The sequence below is a fragment of the Verticillium nonalfalfae genome (genome assembly GCF_003724135.2).
Source record: "Verticillium nonalfalfae strain VnAa140/NRRL 66861 chromosome Unknown scaffold_9, whole genome shotgun sequence".
Classification (NCBI taxonomy): domain Eukaryota; kingdom Fungi; phylum Ascomycota; class Sordariomycetes; order Glomerellales; family Plectosphaerellaceae; genus Verticillium; species Verticillium nonalfalfae.
Genome location: NW_021167234.1, coordinates 256,297 through 269,726, shown reverse-complemented (window position 1 = coordinate 269,726; position 13,430 = coordinate 256,297). Strand labels below are relative to the sequence as shown.

At 55.6% G+C, this 13,430-nt stretch overlaps 5 protein-coding genes across 5 annotated transcripts; all 5 read left to right on the top strand.

Annotated features, from left to right (window-relative positions):
- Window positions 1-2,711: 2,711 nt before the first annotated feature.
- Window positions 2,712-4,394, top strand: D7B24_009237 (uncharacterized protein; the record flags this gene model as incomplete). Its single annotated transcript, XM_028643313.1, has 1 exon — window positions 2,712-4,394. The coding sequence occupies one exon, from the start codon at window positions 2,712-2,714 to the stop codon at window positions 4,392-4,394; it is 1,683 nt and encodes a 560-aa protein (XP_028498364.1).
- A 576-nt stretch (window positions 4,395-4,970) lies between these two features.
- Window positions 4,971-5,738, top strand: D7B24_009236 (uncharacterized protein; the record flags this gene model as incomplete). The annotated part of the gene is made up of 2 exons (XM_028643312.1): window positions 4,971-5,559; window positions 5,623-5,738. 2 exons carry the CDS (start codon window positions 4,971-4,973, stop codon window positions 5,736-5,738), a joined length of 705 nt encoding a protein of 234 aa, XP_028498363.1.
- A 571-nt stretch (window positions 5,739-6,309) lies between these two features.
- Window positions 6,310-7,029, top strand: D7B24_009235 (uncharacterized protein; the record flags this gene model as incomplete). The annotated part of the gene is made up of 2 exons (XM_028643311.1): window positions 6,310-6,697; window positions 6,782-7,029. 2 exons carry the CDS (start codon window positions 6,310-6,312, stop codon window positions 7,027-7,029), a joined length of 636 nt encoding a protein of 211 aa, XP_028498362.1.
- A 680-nt stretch (window positions 7,030-7,709) lies between these two features.
- Window positions 7,710-11,314, top strand: D7B24_009234 (uncharacterized protein; the record flags this gene model as incomplete). Its single annotated transcript, XM_028643310.1, has 3 exons — window positions 7,710-7,801; window positions 7,866-10,932; window positions 10,991-11,314. The coding sequence occupies 3 exons, from the start codon at window positions 7,710-7,712 to the stop codon at window positions 11,312-11,314; spliced, it is 3,483 nt and encodes a 1,160-aa protein (XP_028498361.1).
- A 389-nt stretch (window positions 11,315-11,703) lies between these two features.
- On the top strand, window positions 11,704-12,692 carry D7B24_009233 (uncharacterized protein; the record flags this gene model as incomplete). Its single annotated transcript, XM_028643309.1, has 4 exons — window positions 11,704-11,980; window positions 12,123-12,211; window positions 12,276-12,426; window positions 12,511-12,692. 4 exons carry the CDS (start codon window positions 11,704-11,706, stop codon window positions 12,690-12,692), a joined length of 699 nt encoding a protein of 232 aa, XP_028498360.1.
- Window positions 12,693-13,430: the final 738 nt, after the last annotated feature.

Genomic DNA, 13,430 nt, shown 5'->3' with positions numbered 1-13,430 from the left:
CGTCTTTCAACGAGAAAGGCGTCCACCGCAACTGCCTCTCACGTTCAAGATCCTGAGGCCATGCGTCGGGAAACGTCTTCCAGTCGTGCCTCACAGATTCAAACATATTTGTAGAGCACCCAGTGCTGGGCCGAGATGGATTCGGAATACTGAAGTCGAGCTTCGGGACGGGCAAACGAATCAATGAGTCGGGATCTCTGGGCTTATCTTGCTCCAGTTGTTGTTGTACTTGTCCCGCGGTGTGATGGGACTGTGAAGCCAGGCCTTTCGGGTATACTTGTGCTTGTGGGTTGTTACCCTGACGCTCGTCCAGTATAGCCGCGTCGTCAAAATGAAATGAGCAAATGGGATCCGACTTGGTGAAGAAGGAATTAAGAGTAATTGGTGTTCGGTCTGCGTCGACTGAACAATGTACAGAGAAAGTCGGCTCAGCCATGGTAGGTTGCTCTAACATCACATCAGACATCTGAACGTACGACGGCGGGGTGAATGAAAGTATTTCTGGCTCCTTTGGTGTGCTCGATATACGAATGGAGGGTGTTTCTGGCGGTGCTTCAACATGAAGAGGTGCATTTATTCTAGTCCTCAGATCTCCCTCTATCCGAGAGACAGTCTCCAACGGAACGAAATTGTCGGGGTCCGGCTGTTCGAGTATCGGTGGCTGCAGATCTTCACCCCCCTCTAGGGGAAGTAGAAGAGGGGTGGCCACGCGGTTCGAGCCCTTATCATAGCAGTCAGTGCCTGAAGATGACAAGAAGGACATGCGTACTTGAAGAATTGCAAGCTCGCTCATGATGATTGAGAGACTCAAGCCCCCTCCATTGTAGTTTTTCAAGGCCTCAGATATGCATGTCGTGTCGCACACATCCGGTTCAATGTTCTCAGTCATAAGTTGTTCCTCTAAGTGAGCAAGAGTGGCGTATGCCTTTCTGGGAAACGTCATGCTCTCGTCCTTATGCTCATCCACCGGCTCATGGGGAAGTATCGATGTATGGATGGGATTGGGCCGGGAACCTGGAGAATATTTCTTGAGAAAGTCTTTGAAATCTTGATCATGGTTACTGGGCAGTAGAGGCAACTCCAAGTCCTTGGTCACCCGTGAGGAGTACGTAATGGCATCCTCCGCAAGTATCTGTAGGTCCTTGTTTGTGGCATTCTGGCTGCAACTGTTGACGAGGTCAACAATAGACTCATCCGGTAGGATGGTCTCGCGAAGGCAGGGTGCTGGGAAGCAAACATCTGCGAGGTCCGCCTCATCGACTTCCTCGACAAGGGGCAACATAGCTGACAGTGATGCAAGATGCCCTGTAGAGGCCCGGCTATCAGTGATGTGCCCCGTTTGGCGGAGATCGTACCGAACCGTTCTCAAGATGGCATGGTAGATGGCCATTGAGTCTGGTTCATAGGTGATTGGCGATGTGAGAGTGGCGCTCATGATGTCTACAGATCCGATGCAGTCTGCTGTATGCAGGTCGGGTCATGACGAACCGGCCAAGTCAATGTGAGCACATGTTTCTGGCAGTAATCTTTCAGAAGAAGAACGTGCTTGATGAAAAGTCATGATCTGTTGCTGCCTCGAGTTCGTCGCTCCTGCCTACATTCCAAGAACCCAGAAGCGGTAGCAGGAGCGACCACTTGAGGACAATACAGAGGGGAAGGAGCGGATTGCCCTTACTTCGACACCTTGCAAAATCATCCGCAGCTGGCTCTCGCAATGCAAGAAGGGTGCTGGCATTTCCAGCATCGTTCATATCCGCCTCTGTGAGAGACACCATACCGTTGCACTTGTGCGACGTTGACGGTGAGCTTGATGGTTTGCCTCCCCCACGAACGATTTTCTCTCTCGACAATCGATCCTGCCGCAACCTGACGAAGCCGGGCCATCCGAGCCCCTAGAGCTCACACCAGTAGCTTGAGAGGAATTACTTGCTCAAACGCCGACGTTCCGAGATATAGCTGACAGACGCAGTTGGCACATCTTCGATGTGACCTTCTTCGGCGCTCAGACCTGTCGACCCAAATGGTTGCTTCGAGTGCAACCCGGATGAACAAAGTCTACAAGGCCATGACGTCTCAGCACTCAATGTTGCTCAATTTCGGACAAGGGCTAGAAGTGACTCCGAACCCGATGCAACAGGCCTGCCTTCGTTCGGCGGCTGTACCAATCTGTTCTTTTCCAAATCCGAGCATGCCTGCGGCCCAGATGCTGCGCCGGCGCTTTACTCCCAGAGTTGATGATCTTATGGCTTCGGCATATGCGGTTCAACCCGAGCCAATTTACCCCTTTGTCGCATCGACAGTGGAGCGATCGTCAGACGGGGATGGCATTTCTTCTCAAATGGGGGGGTCCCTGAACTGCCGGCTGTCAAAATCATCACCCCAGACTGTTTCATTTAAACAGAGGTGTATTTTACCGCGAACCCACCACTATAGCTTGAACTCTATTGCGTATAGGGGAAAATGCATCGAAGCTCCGAACTGTGGACGGACACATCGGCTCAAGTCGTCAATATAAAGTACGGAATCTTAGCTCCGATGAAAGGCCAGCAAGAGATCATCGCTTCATCGCATTCGCAACCTTGCTCATCTGGTCTCTGTTGAGATTGTCCTTTCTTTCTTATTGAGTTTCATCTCTTTGATCCGTTCGTTTATCCCTCGGCTTTACTTATCATTCTTTCACCTGGCAATCCACATCATTGTCACACGCCACCATGAAGGTGACATCTCATCTCACGTCTGTGCTGGCCGCCACAGGTTTCTTGCAATCCGGCGTCCAAGCCGTCCAGCCTCTCGTTGACGTCGGGTACGCCCAGTTTCAGGGAGCCGTGACAAACAAGGCGCTGGGCGTCACAAGTTGGAAGGGCATCCAGTTCGCCGCCCCTCCCGTTGGCAAGCTTCGTTTCGCTGCCCCAGCCGACCCGCTCCAGAGAGGCACGGTCAACGCATCAGCCCACGGTCCCATCTGCCCCCCGCAGCAGCCGGGGGACTGGACCGTCACCGGTACCTATGATCGCTTCACAGTCGACGAGGACTGCCTGTACTTGGCCGTGACAGCGCCCTCCAAGGCCTCGAAGAACTCAAAGTTGCCCGTCGTCTTCTTTCTTCAGGGTGGCGGCTTCTCCTCCAACTCCAACGCCAACTGGGATGCCAGCGAGATTGCAGCTGACGGCAATGTCGTTGTCGTGCAGATCAACTACCGCGTCGGCATGTACGGCTTTCTCCATAGCAAGGAAGTCCGCGCGGGCGGCTCGCTCAATGCTGGTATCAAGGACATGTTCAAAGCCCTGGAATGGGTGCAGAAGAACATCCACAACTTTGGTGGCAACCCTAACCAAGTCGTCCTCGACGGTGTGAGTGCCGGTGGCTCAGCCGTTGGTCTACTCATGGCTGCAAACACGGGAAGCAAGAAGAAGCCTTTCGCCGGAGGCATCGTCGAGTCAGGCGGCTGGGTCACGATGCGCACGCTGGAGCAAGGACAGGGACAATACGATTGTCTCGCCAAGGAGAAGGGCTGCGCCGACTCGGCCGACTCGCTCTCCTGTCTGCGCGCCCTGAACCAGTCAGCTGTCCGGTCGTCCAACTGCTGGTTCAACCCCAGTATCGACGGCGAGCTTTTCTCCGACAGTTTGGTGAACCTCTTCCGCACGGGCAAGTACACCAAGCTCCCGACCATCTGGGGCACTTGCGCCAACGAGGGTACCAAGTACTCGGCGTCGCAGTCAACAAATACGACGGAGCAGGCCCTCGGCTTCATCAAGGGCAATGATCCCTCGCTGTCGGACAACTCGCTCGCCATCATCGATGACCTCTACATTGATGTCCCGCAGCCCGTCTTCCCGAACTCGGGCATCAAGTGGCGCCAGGCCGCCAACGCCATCGGCGACATTGGCAACCACTGCATCGTCCGCAACGTCCAGAAATACCTTGCGCGTGACGGAGCCACGACTTGGAACTACAAGTACGCTGTCCTCGACCCCAAGGATGAGGCCGACGGCTTCGGCGCCTACCACACGGTCAACACGTACGCCTTCTGGGGTCCCAGCCGCACAGACGGTGGCCCGCCTGCCTCGTACTTTACGACCAACGCGCCCATCGTCTCGCAGTTCAGGAAGTACTGGATCTCGTTTGTGCGCAACCTCGACCCCAACAGCGATCGCGAGAAGGGTGCCGCTGAGTGGGCACCCTTTACGGTCGAGGGGCGCGAGAGGCTTTTCGTGCAGACAAACAACACGCACATGGAGAAGATGAGCTCGGCGCAGAACCTGAGGTGTGATGTCGTGAGGCCTGTATCGGAGAATCTGGGCAAACCGGCCAACAGTGGCGTTGTGACGCAGCTGGATGAAAAGCTGGCTGCTGGTATTAACGGCACGACTGAGGATACCACTTTGTCCTGAACAGCTTTCATCTGCTATGTCGTCTGCTATGCGTTGTAGTGCATTGCAGTGCATCGGTAGCAATTCAGTACAATGCTAGATAGCAATGTACTTCCACGAAATTCAACAATTCAGACCAAAAGATCTTGCAACGCCGAGAACAGGGGTAACCATTGAAGACCAGACTCCGCCGGGCATCAGCGAGATACTGGGGCTGGCCTTTGGCGTGGCTAGTGTTTACGCCCCGAGCCGCATCGGAGACAAAACCTGGGCAGGCTCCAAATCGGGCAGGTGAAACAGCAGCCACCACGTGCAATGACGGCCTCTGTCTTCGACGCTTCGATACCCTGACACAGCTGCCTGCGTGATTGCGGCCTTCGACGAAGAGTCAACATGGCTCAGCCGATGTCTTGATTCTTCTGTGATGAGCTCGAACCCGAAAGGCTTCGGAACGGGAAGATCTGCTGGGGAGCCGGTACCAAAGCGCACAAGGTATAAGAACCGAGGATGGACTGGCGCAACTCACACAAAGCCCCAGAGTTAGACACCAACTCATCCACAATATTGACAGCATTGCATACCCGGACAAGAAACACCATGGCCGCCCAAACCCCCAGAAAGCAGGTCCGTGTCGGCGTCATGATGGAAAACATCCAGCTCGCCGACATCATCGGCATTGACATCCTCAACAACCTGTCGGCCCTGACCCCCGAGATGCAGGCGGAGATGGTTGCCTCCAACATCCCTGCCGAGGCCTTCACCAAGTATGACAGCCACTTTATCGACATTGAGTTCTTCTACATGTCAACCACGCTCGAGCCGGCTCCCACAACGCCCTCGCTCCGCTGGCTCCCCAACGTCACCTACGACGACTGTCCGCGTGACCTCGACATTGTCATCACGGGCGGGCCGTACCCGTCTCACCGCCCGGCGGCCGCCAACAGGTTTATGAAGGAGGCCTTCCCCAAGACGAGGATCTGGATGACGACTTGCACGGGCTCCATGTGGCTCGCGAGCAGCGGCGCATTGGATGGGAAGAAGGCCACGACGAACCGCAACTTCCTGGCCGGTGCGAAGCAGATGTATCCGGCTGTTGAATGGGTTGAGCAGCGGTGGGTCGTAGAGGACAAGGTGTACGAGGGCGAGGGCAAGGGCGAGGTTTGGACTGCGGGTGGTGCTGGCGCTGGTAAGTCATGCACGCATCCATCCTATTCTTGCTTCTGGTGCCTGTGCTGACCGATGATCCCAGGCATCGACATGGTGGTCGACTACTGCCTGAAGAACTTTGATCCTCAATTCGTGCAGGACGTGTCGCTGACGTCCATCGACTTTGGACCCAACACGCCTAGAGGGCAGTTTTACTGAGATGCATGGACACGTTCTTTCGGGGGAGGAACTGGTTTGGATAAGATCTATACCTAACAAAGGTTTGACAGGCGTTGCAAGGGGGATAGTGGGAGTGGCAACAAGCCTGATGACGTCCTGAATCTGACAGACTAAACACCTGCCTAATCCAAGGTGGACTGTCGGGGGTATTCGCCCCTTCTAGGCTACAAGTGGCACGCAAGAAAAGAACACAAGCGTTTGGATCGGCTCGACTAAGATCTCACACCAGTGCCTAATTCCAACGTTCCCGGGGCGCCCCGCACACCCGATCCTTCGTGAGTCATTCGCCGGGCCTGCCCCCATCAGTGACACCTTTCCGGGCCCCCGCTCCGTGCCAACCTCCGTGTCCTCATCAGGAGCCCCGTTCTGTTGAAGCCTTAAGCTTGTCTCAAGACTCCGGCCATTCTGCAACTGCACCTTCCCTATCGCAAGTTGCGCTTCTTGCTATCCGTCAGGCCTCCTATTCACGATCGCCTTTGCAATCGCCTTCACAATCGCGCCACGGACCCCTCTCCCCATTCAGAGTGACATCATCACACCCACCGCCAACATGCCGCTCGAGCTGCGCCGCGTTGAGGCATCGGACCACGACATTCTTGAGCGCTGCATCGTCGTCGAGACGGCCGCCTTTGACTCTAGCCACATCAAGCCCATCGTCTACCCAGGTCCCTTCCCGCCCGACGCCGACGAGCGCCGCGTGGCCGAGCTGTCGGAGACGCTTTCCAAGGAGCCGAACATCCACTTCATCGCCGTGGCGGACACGGAGATTGAGGGCCCGAACGCCATCGTCGCTTGGGGTAAATGGATGGTCTACGCCGAGGGCATGCCCCCGCCCAAGGAGAGAACCTTTTCGCCCGGCATGAATTTCGAGGCTGCCAAGCTGATGTACGGCGGGATTGACAGTCTGAGGAAGAACGTCGAGGGTCTGAAATGCATTTGTGAGTACCTTTTCCCTAGTGTCTGGGCCCAGCATTGCGTGATCCGCCAACGACGGAGACGCGTTGCTGATTGCCCCGCGATAGATTTGAATGTCCTCGTGACGGACCCCGCGCATCAAGGCCGCGGCGCTGGGAAGCTGCTGATGCAATGGGGCGCTGACGAGGCGGATCGCCTCGGACTGGCGACCTTCCTTGAGTCTTCGGAACCGGGACACGTGCTGTATCCCAAGTTTGGGTTTCAGGATGTCGAGCCGCTCGTGGTCAGTCTTGCGCAGTTTGGGCTTGAGAGGCCTTATCGAGCGTGGGGCATGGTGAGGCCGGCGAAGGGGTGAATGTTCATGTCAGATGTGGGCATTGAATCAGTCAGTCTGCTTTGCTAGAGTCAAAATGGTATACATCTAACCAAACGTGACGTTCTTGTTTTGCCATCAGTGAATGCCAGCCTCCAGTTCCTAGCAGGTACGTCGGTGCACCAGCAGCTTCAGAGATCACTGCACCTTTTCCATTGGCTAGAATCGTTTTCAAATAATTTCTGTAAGTCGCAGAAGAATCGATGAGCTGTGTCTGGATCATGTTGAACACACGTAGCATGCTGACTTGGTGCGCCAACCTCTGTTCTTGACTTGATGGCGTCCAAGCCTAATTGCCAGTCATACGAATTCAATGCACTAATAGCAGACGATACCTCCTTCAAATAGGAATTCCGACTGAAAAGCATGAGAGAGCCGGAATGAATCGGCATGAGGCATCACAAGGCTTGACATGATCACCTAATCCAAAGTCGTGAATCATGGTGAGGTGAGCTTCACATTGTAGCCCCTACTGGTCCGTGCATCTCGCTATCGATAGCGCCTGGGGTCGCTGGTCATGATCTCAGCGCTGCCGGAGCTCTGGTCCCCTAAGTCCGACCAAGCTCTCTCCTTCCATTCCCCGTCATCATCGGCGTCGATGGCCCAATTCTTTGGGGCCGGAGACACCTTGTTCGCAAACTACTCTCTCCCAACCTGACAACATGTCGTACATTGTCCCCATTCACCGGCCCAGCAGCATTCGCCTGGCCATTTCAAGCCGCCTGTGGCCAGACGAGGATGTGCTGGTTACTGCGTGCGTTGCGCCCCTCCATCACCCCTCCCTCACCTCGGCTTCGACTGCTAACCGCCAGCGACAGCAAGGTCAATCGGCTTGAGATCTCGCGCCCCACCTCAGAAGGCTTGACTCTGTTGAGCTCATCCGTCGTTTGCGGCACCATCACCCTCCTACAAACCCTCCGACCCAAAGCGTCCGAGACCGACATTCTGTTCGTCGGTACCGATCTCTTCCACTACTTCACTGCGCGATGGGACCCCACAACGGGCAAGCTCGTCACAGAGCAGGTCATCCAGGACATTGCAGAGCCGCACATGCGCGAGGCCCAGAGCCAGGACAAGTGCCTCGTCGATCCCGCGGGCAGGTTCGTCGCCATGCACCTGTGGGAGGGCGTCATGAACATCATGCAACTGGGCACGCGCAAGGGCGCAAACTTGAGGCTTGATAAAGACTGGGCTCAGGTTCGCCTCTCCGAACTGTTCATGAAGGCAAGCACCTTCGTGCCCACGGAGACGGGACATCCGACCATCGCCTTTCTCTACCAGAATTCCATCGATAGGGAGGATGCGCATCTGGCCGTCTACAGGCTCATGGAGGACGGCAACACCAACGTTTCCAAGTTCGACCCTTTGAAGAACCGGGAGCTCGAGCTCGAGATTCCCGACCCGTTCGCCAGAACACTCATCCCAGTGTCGATAGTCGAATCAGACGTGAAGCGTTACCATCGCCGCGACACAACAAATGCCAGCGCGCAGCTTGGAGGATTGATCGTCGCTGGTGAGACAATGCTTATCTATGTTGATACCCTGACGAAGGTCAAGATTAGCAAGGCACTCGACGAACCCAGGATCTTTGTTTCGTGGGCCAAGTACGATGTTACACGATACCTTCTCGCCGACGACTACGGAAACCTACACCTGCTGACGCTCGAGGTCGACGGCGTCATCGTGACTGGACTGTCGCTCAAGACGATTGGAAAGACATCACGAGCTTCGTGTCTGGTCTATATGGGCAACGAGATTCTGTTCCTGGGATCACACCATGGAGATTCCCAGCTCTTCACGCTTGACCTGTGCGCTCAGACAATACGGCTGATCCAAACAATACCAAACATCGCCCCAATCCTCGACTTCTCCATTATGGACCTGGGCAACGCCGGCGACAGTGGGGTTGGAAACGCTTTCTCGTCTGGACAGGCCCGCATTGTGGCGGGCTGCGGTGTGCACCACAACGGTAGCCTGAGGAGCATCCGAAGCAGCGTCGGCTTGGAGGACATTGGAATATTAGATGGCATACAGGATGTCCGTGGTCTATTCTCGCTCAAGTCATATGGGTCTGAAAAGGTTGACACGCTTGTCGTCTCGTTCATAACAGAGACGAGGGTCTTCAAATTCGATGCCGACGGCGGCGTCGAAGAGCTGGCGGACTTCCAGGGTCTCACACTTGACCAGCCGACTTTGTTCGCAGGCTCATTAGCCAACGGCCACACGCTGCAAATTACGGCTTCCTCCGCGCTTCTTCTAGACTCGGAAAGCGGTGTTACGATAAATTCCTGGACGTCATCCAACGGGGGAAGTATCGTCAATGCTTCTGTCAACGAGAAGTATGCACTTTTATCTGTCGGCGGAAGCACCCTCGTGTCCTTGAATCTGACTCAAAACTTTGATGTACGAGAGCAAGCACTGGGCGACGGTATCGGGGGCGACGGCAGCCAGATCTCGTGCATTCACGCATCGCGAGACTTCCCTGATATCGGCGCTATTGGCTTTTGGTCGACAGGCTCCGTGTCGGTCATCAACCTCGGAACACTGCAAGCACTCCATGGCGAAAGCATCAAACAGAACGACGACAACGTCTCTGTTCCTAGGGATCTCGCTTTGGTCCAGCTGCACCCGCCTCAGCTCGCAGGCCCCACGCTATTCGTTTCTCTTGAGGACGGCCAAGTGGTTTCAATCAACGTCTCAAAAGATGACTATTCTCTTACGGCGAGGAAAAGTGTCACGTTGGGGAGCAGGGAGGCAGGCTTGCATGTGCTGCCGCGACCGGGTGCCCCTGGTCAGAGCAATGTGTTTGCGACGACCGAACATTCGAGCTTGATTTACAGCTCTGAGGGCCGGATCATCTACTCGGCTGCCACCGCCGAGGACGTGACTCACATTGCGCCGTTTGATTCTGAGGGGTTTCCCGATGCCATCTTTTTAGCTACTGACAAGAATGTTCGTATCGCCAACGTGGATACCGAACGCCGGACTCACGTCAACCCCCTTCATATCGGTGAGACTGTGCGGCGGGTGGCTTACTCTCCGGCACTGAAGGCATTCGGTATCGGCACCATCCGAAAAGAGCTTCTGCACGACGAAGAGATTGTCTCAAGTGCCTTCCAGCTCGTAGACGAGATTGTGCTCGGTAAGGTCGGCAGGCCCTTTGCCCTTGGCGGAGAAGCCTCTGTGGAGCTGGTTGAGGCTGTGATTCGAGCCGAACTCGACGACAGTACAGGGCAGCCCGCCGAGAGATTCATAATTGGCACAAGCTATCTCGCAGACCCTGACGTCAACGATAGTGGCGACGTCAAGGGTCGGATTTTGGTGCTTGGTATAGACTCTGACAGGAACCCCTACCTCATCGTCAGCCACGAACTGAAGGGTGCTTGCCGATGCCTGGGTGTGATGGGAGACAAGCTTGTGGCGGGCTTGAGCAAGACGGTGGTAGTATACGACTACATCGAGGATTCGACGACATCTGGAAAGCTTGAGAAGCTGACGACATTCCGGCCCTCGACATTTCCCGTTGATCTCGACATATCAGGCAACATGATTGGAGTGGCTGATTTAATGCAGTCCATGACCCTGGTCGAATTTGTACCAGCAAAAGACGGCCGCAAGGCCAAACTAATAGAGAGGGCACGACACTTTGAATACATCTGGGCCACAGCAGTGTGCAGCTTGGGCGAGGAATCCTGGCTGGAGGCGGACGCGCAGGGAAACCTCATGATTTTGGAACGTCAGCCGGACGCGCCGACTGAGCACGATCAGAAGCAGATGCGCACAACGAGCGAGATGCACCTGGGCGAGCAGGTGAATAAGATCCGCCCGCTCCAGATTACGGCGACAGAGAGCGACATTATTGTCCCAAAGGCCTTCCTCGCAACGGTAAGCAACCCTTTCGGCGACAACTGATTGGTCTTCAACCGCTAATGAACGCACGCAGGTCGACGGTTCTCTCTATGTCCTTGCCAATATCAGTGCTGAGTACCAGAGCATCCTGCTGCCCTTCCAGGAACGACTGGCTGGGATCGTGCGCTACCTCGGCCAAGCCGCGCCCGAAGACAACGAGGGACCCTCGTTTAGCCAATGGCGGGGATTCAGAAACGCAAAGAGGATGGCGGGAGCGCCGTTCAGATTTGTGGACGGAGAGCTGATTGAGCGGTTCTTGGACTTGGATGAACTTAGACAAGAAGCTGTTGTGGAGGGATTGGGACCGTCTGTCGAAGCGATGCGGAACATGGTTGAAGAGCTCAGAAGGATGCACTAGCTGACGATTGTATGATAATCAAGACACAACCGACCTGGTGGACGCACGTACACTTGAGGATGCTTGATGAAGTAGGTATGCAAATATCGAGTTGAAATACTCCTTTTGGAGAAAGGCTATGCCTATGGCGCTTGAGTATGCAAGTTATGGAGATATGTCATAGACGGGTACCCGGAAACGCCCGGGTATCTGGCCATAGCACGCCCAATCAAAAGCCGTCAATTTCATAGCCTGTGCCTCAGGCATGCACAGAAAGCTTCGGCAATCCTCAAACCACCATCATCACGAACCACCTCTAGGAAAAAAAGAGCGCTTCCGCCCTTGAATCTGCCCATCAACCTCCACTCCACCCCCCCGACAACCCCCCCAATTGACCTCGAACCGTCACGATGGCGCCCCTCGCAAACGCTTCCCGCACCTGCCTGCGCCAGCTCTCGCGGTCCGCGGCGGCTCCCACCCGGGCGCTGAGCACGACGGCCGCCCGCGCCGACTACACCCCCCACAGCTACTCGAGCCCCTTCAAGGGTGCGCAGAAGGGCGATGATATTCCCGACTTCTCCAAGTACATGAGCAAGGGCAGCGGCGCCAAGAACCACCTTTTCTCCTACTTCATGGTCGGCACCATGGGCGCAATCACGGCCGCGGGTGCCAAGTCTACCGTTCAGGGTACGTCACCACGAGCCGAGGCGATGGGCAAGAGACGAACATGACGCCATTGGGCATCAGGACTGGCAAGAGGAGGATCGTGTGACGGAGTTTTACGGGGTTCTGATGGCTGAATCGAGTTCAATTGCTGACGGCGATGCAGAGTTCCTCGTCAACATGTCCGCCTCCGCTGACGTTTTGGCCATGGCCAAGGTCGAGGTCGACCTCAGCGCCATTCCCGAGGGCAAGAACGTGCGTTACATCACCCGTCCCAGGTTTGTGGAGGAGCAAACATCGCTGACTTGCAGCAAAACAGGTCGTCATCAAGTGGCGCGGAAAGCCCGTCTTCGTTCGCCACCGCACTCAGGCCGAGATTGACGAGGCCAACAAGATCAACGTTGCCTCCCTACGTGACCCCCAGAACGACAGCGACCGTGTCAAGCAGCCCGAGTGGCTCGTCATGCTTGGTATGTCGTCCCCTCCCGGCGACACCGAACCCTCGTCTCGTGCTCCCCCCGTGAGCGCGCCTCGCTGACCTTTTCTTCTTCCAGGTGTCTGCACCCACCTGGGTTGTGTCCCCATCGGCGAGGCCGGTGACTACGGCGGTTGGTTCTGCCCCTGCCACGGTTCCCACTACGACATCTCGGGCCGTATCCGCAAGGGCCCTGCCCCTCTCAACCTCGAGGTCCCCGAATACGACTTCCCCGAGGAGGGCAAGCTCGTCATCGGTTAAAGCGAGATTTGCTGGCTTGAAAGGGGGAAGCGGCAGCGGCGACGTCCTTTTGTACGAATATCCTCGGAGAAACGGCGGACGAAGACGGAAAACACATACACAACGACGTATAGATTCTTTTCGATCATCTGCCGGCGGCGCGGGAATCAGCGGTGGAAAGCAACGAGCAGGAAGGGAGAGGATGAGGGGGAGACTGCGTTTTTCCTAGACAATGGCCCGGGCATGCGCTTTGTCATGTTGTATAATCAGTCGAGCGTCCGGGAACAATGAGAGCCTCGAAACACCACCTTTTTTGCGGTCCATGGAGGTGTGAGTCTTGTTCGGCGAGGTACTGACTCAGGGTACAGGATTTGCGATACAGCCACCTACGATTTGGACAATCAGCAAACCTCGACACACTCTGCCTCCAGATCTCGGCTGCCATCAACTGCGTCGATGACAAACAGATGCAGACCCGTGCCGACGACCCCTACCCTTTCTCGATGACGAAGGTACACCCAGGGAACTGGAAAGAGAATGACCATGCAAATGATACAGGCAATTTTCGTCCGAATATCGCACAATGGACATGCTCGTGGCAGCGTTGATTATGAGGATGCTACAGTCAATACCATGCAACTACAAATACTTTCTCGAATTGGAGCCTTCACTTTGGTACTTCGAACCTCCCCATCACGGAAGCATGGGGTTTCCAGCATTGTCTGTCGTGTGATGCTACTGTTCAAGCCATAATGCTTG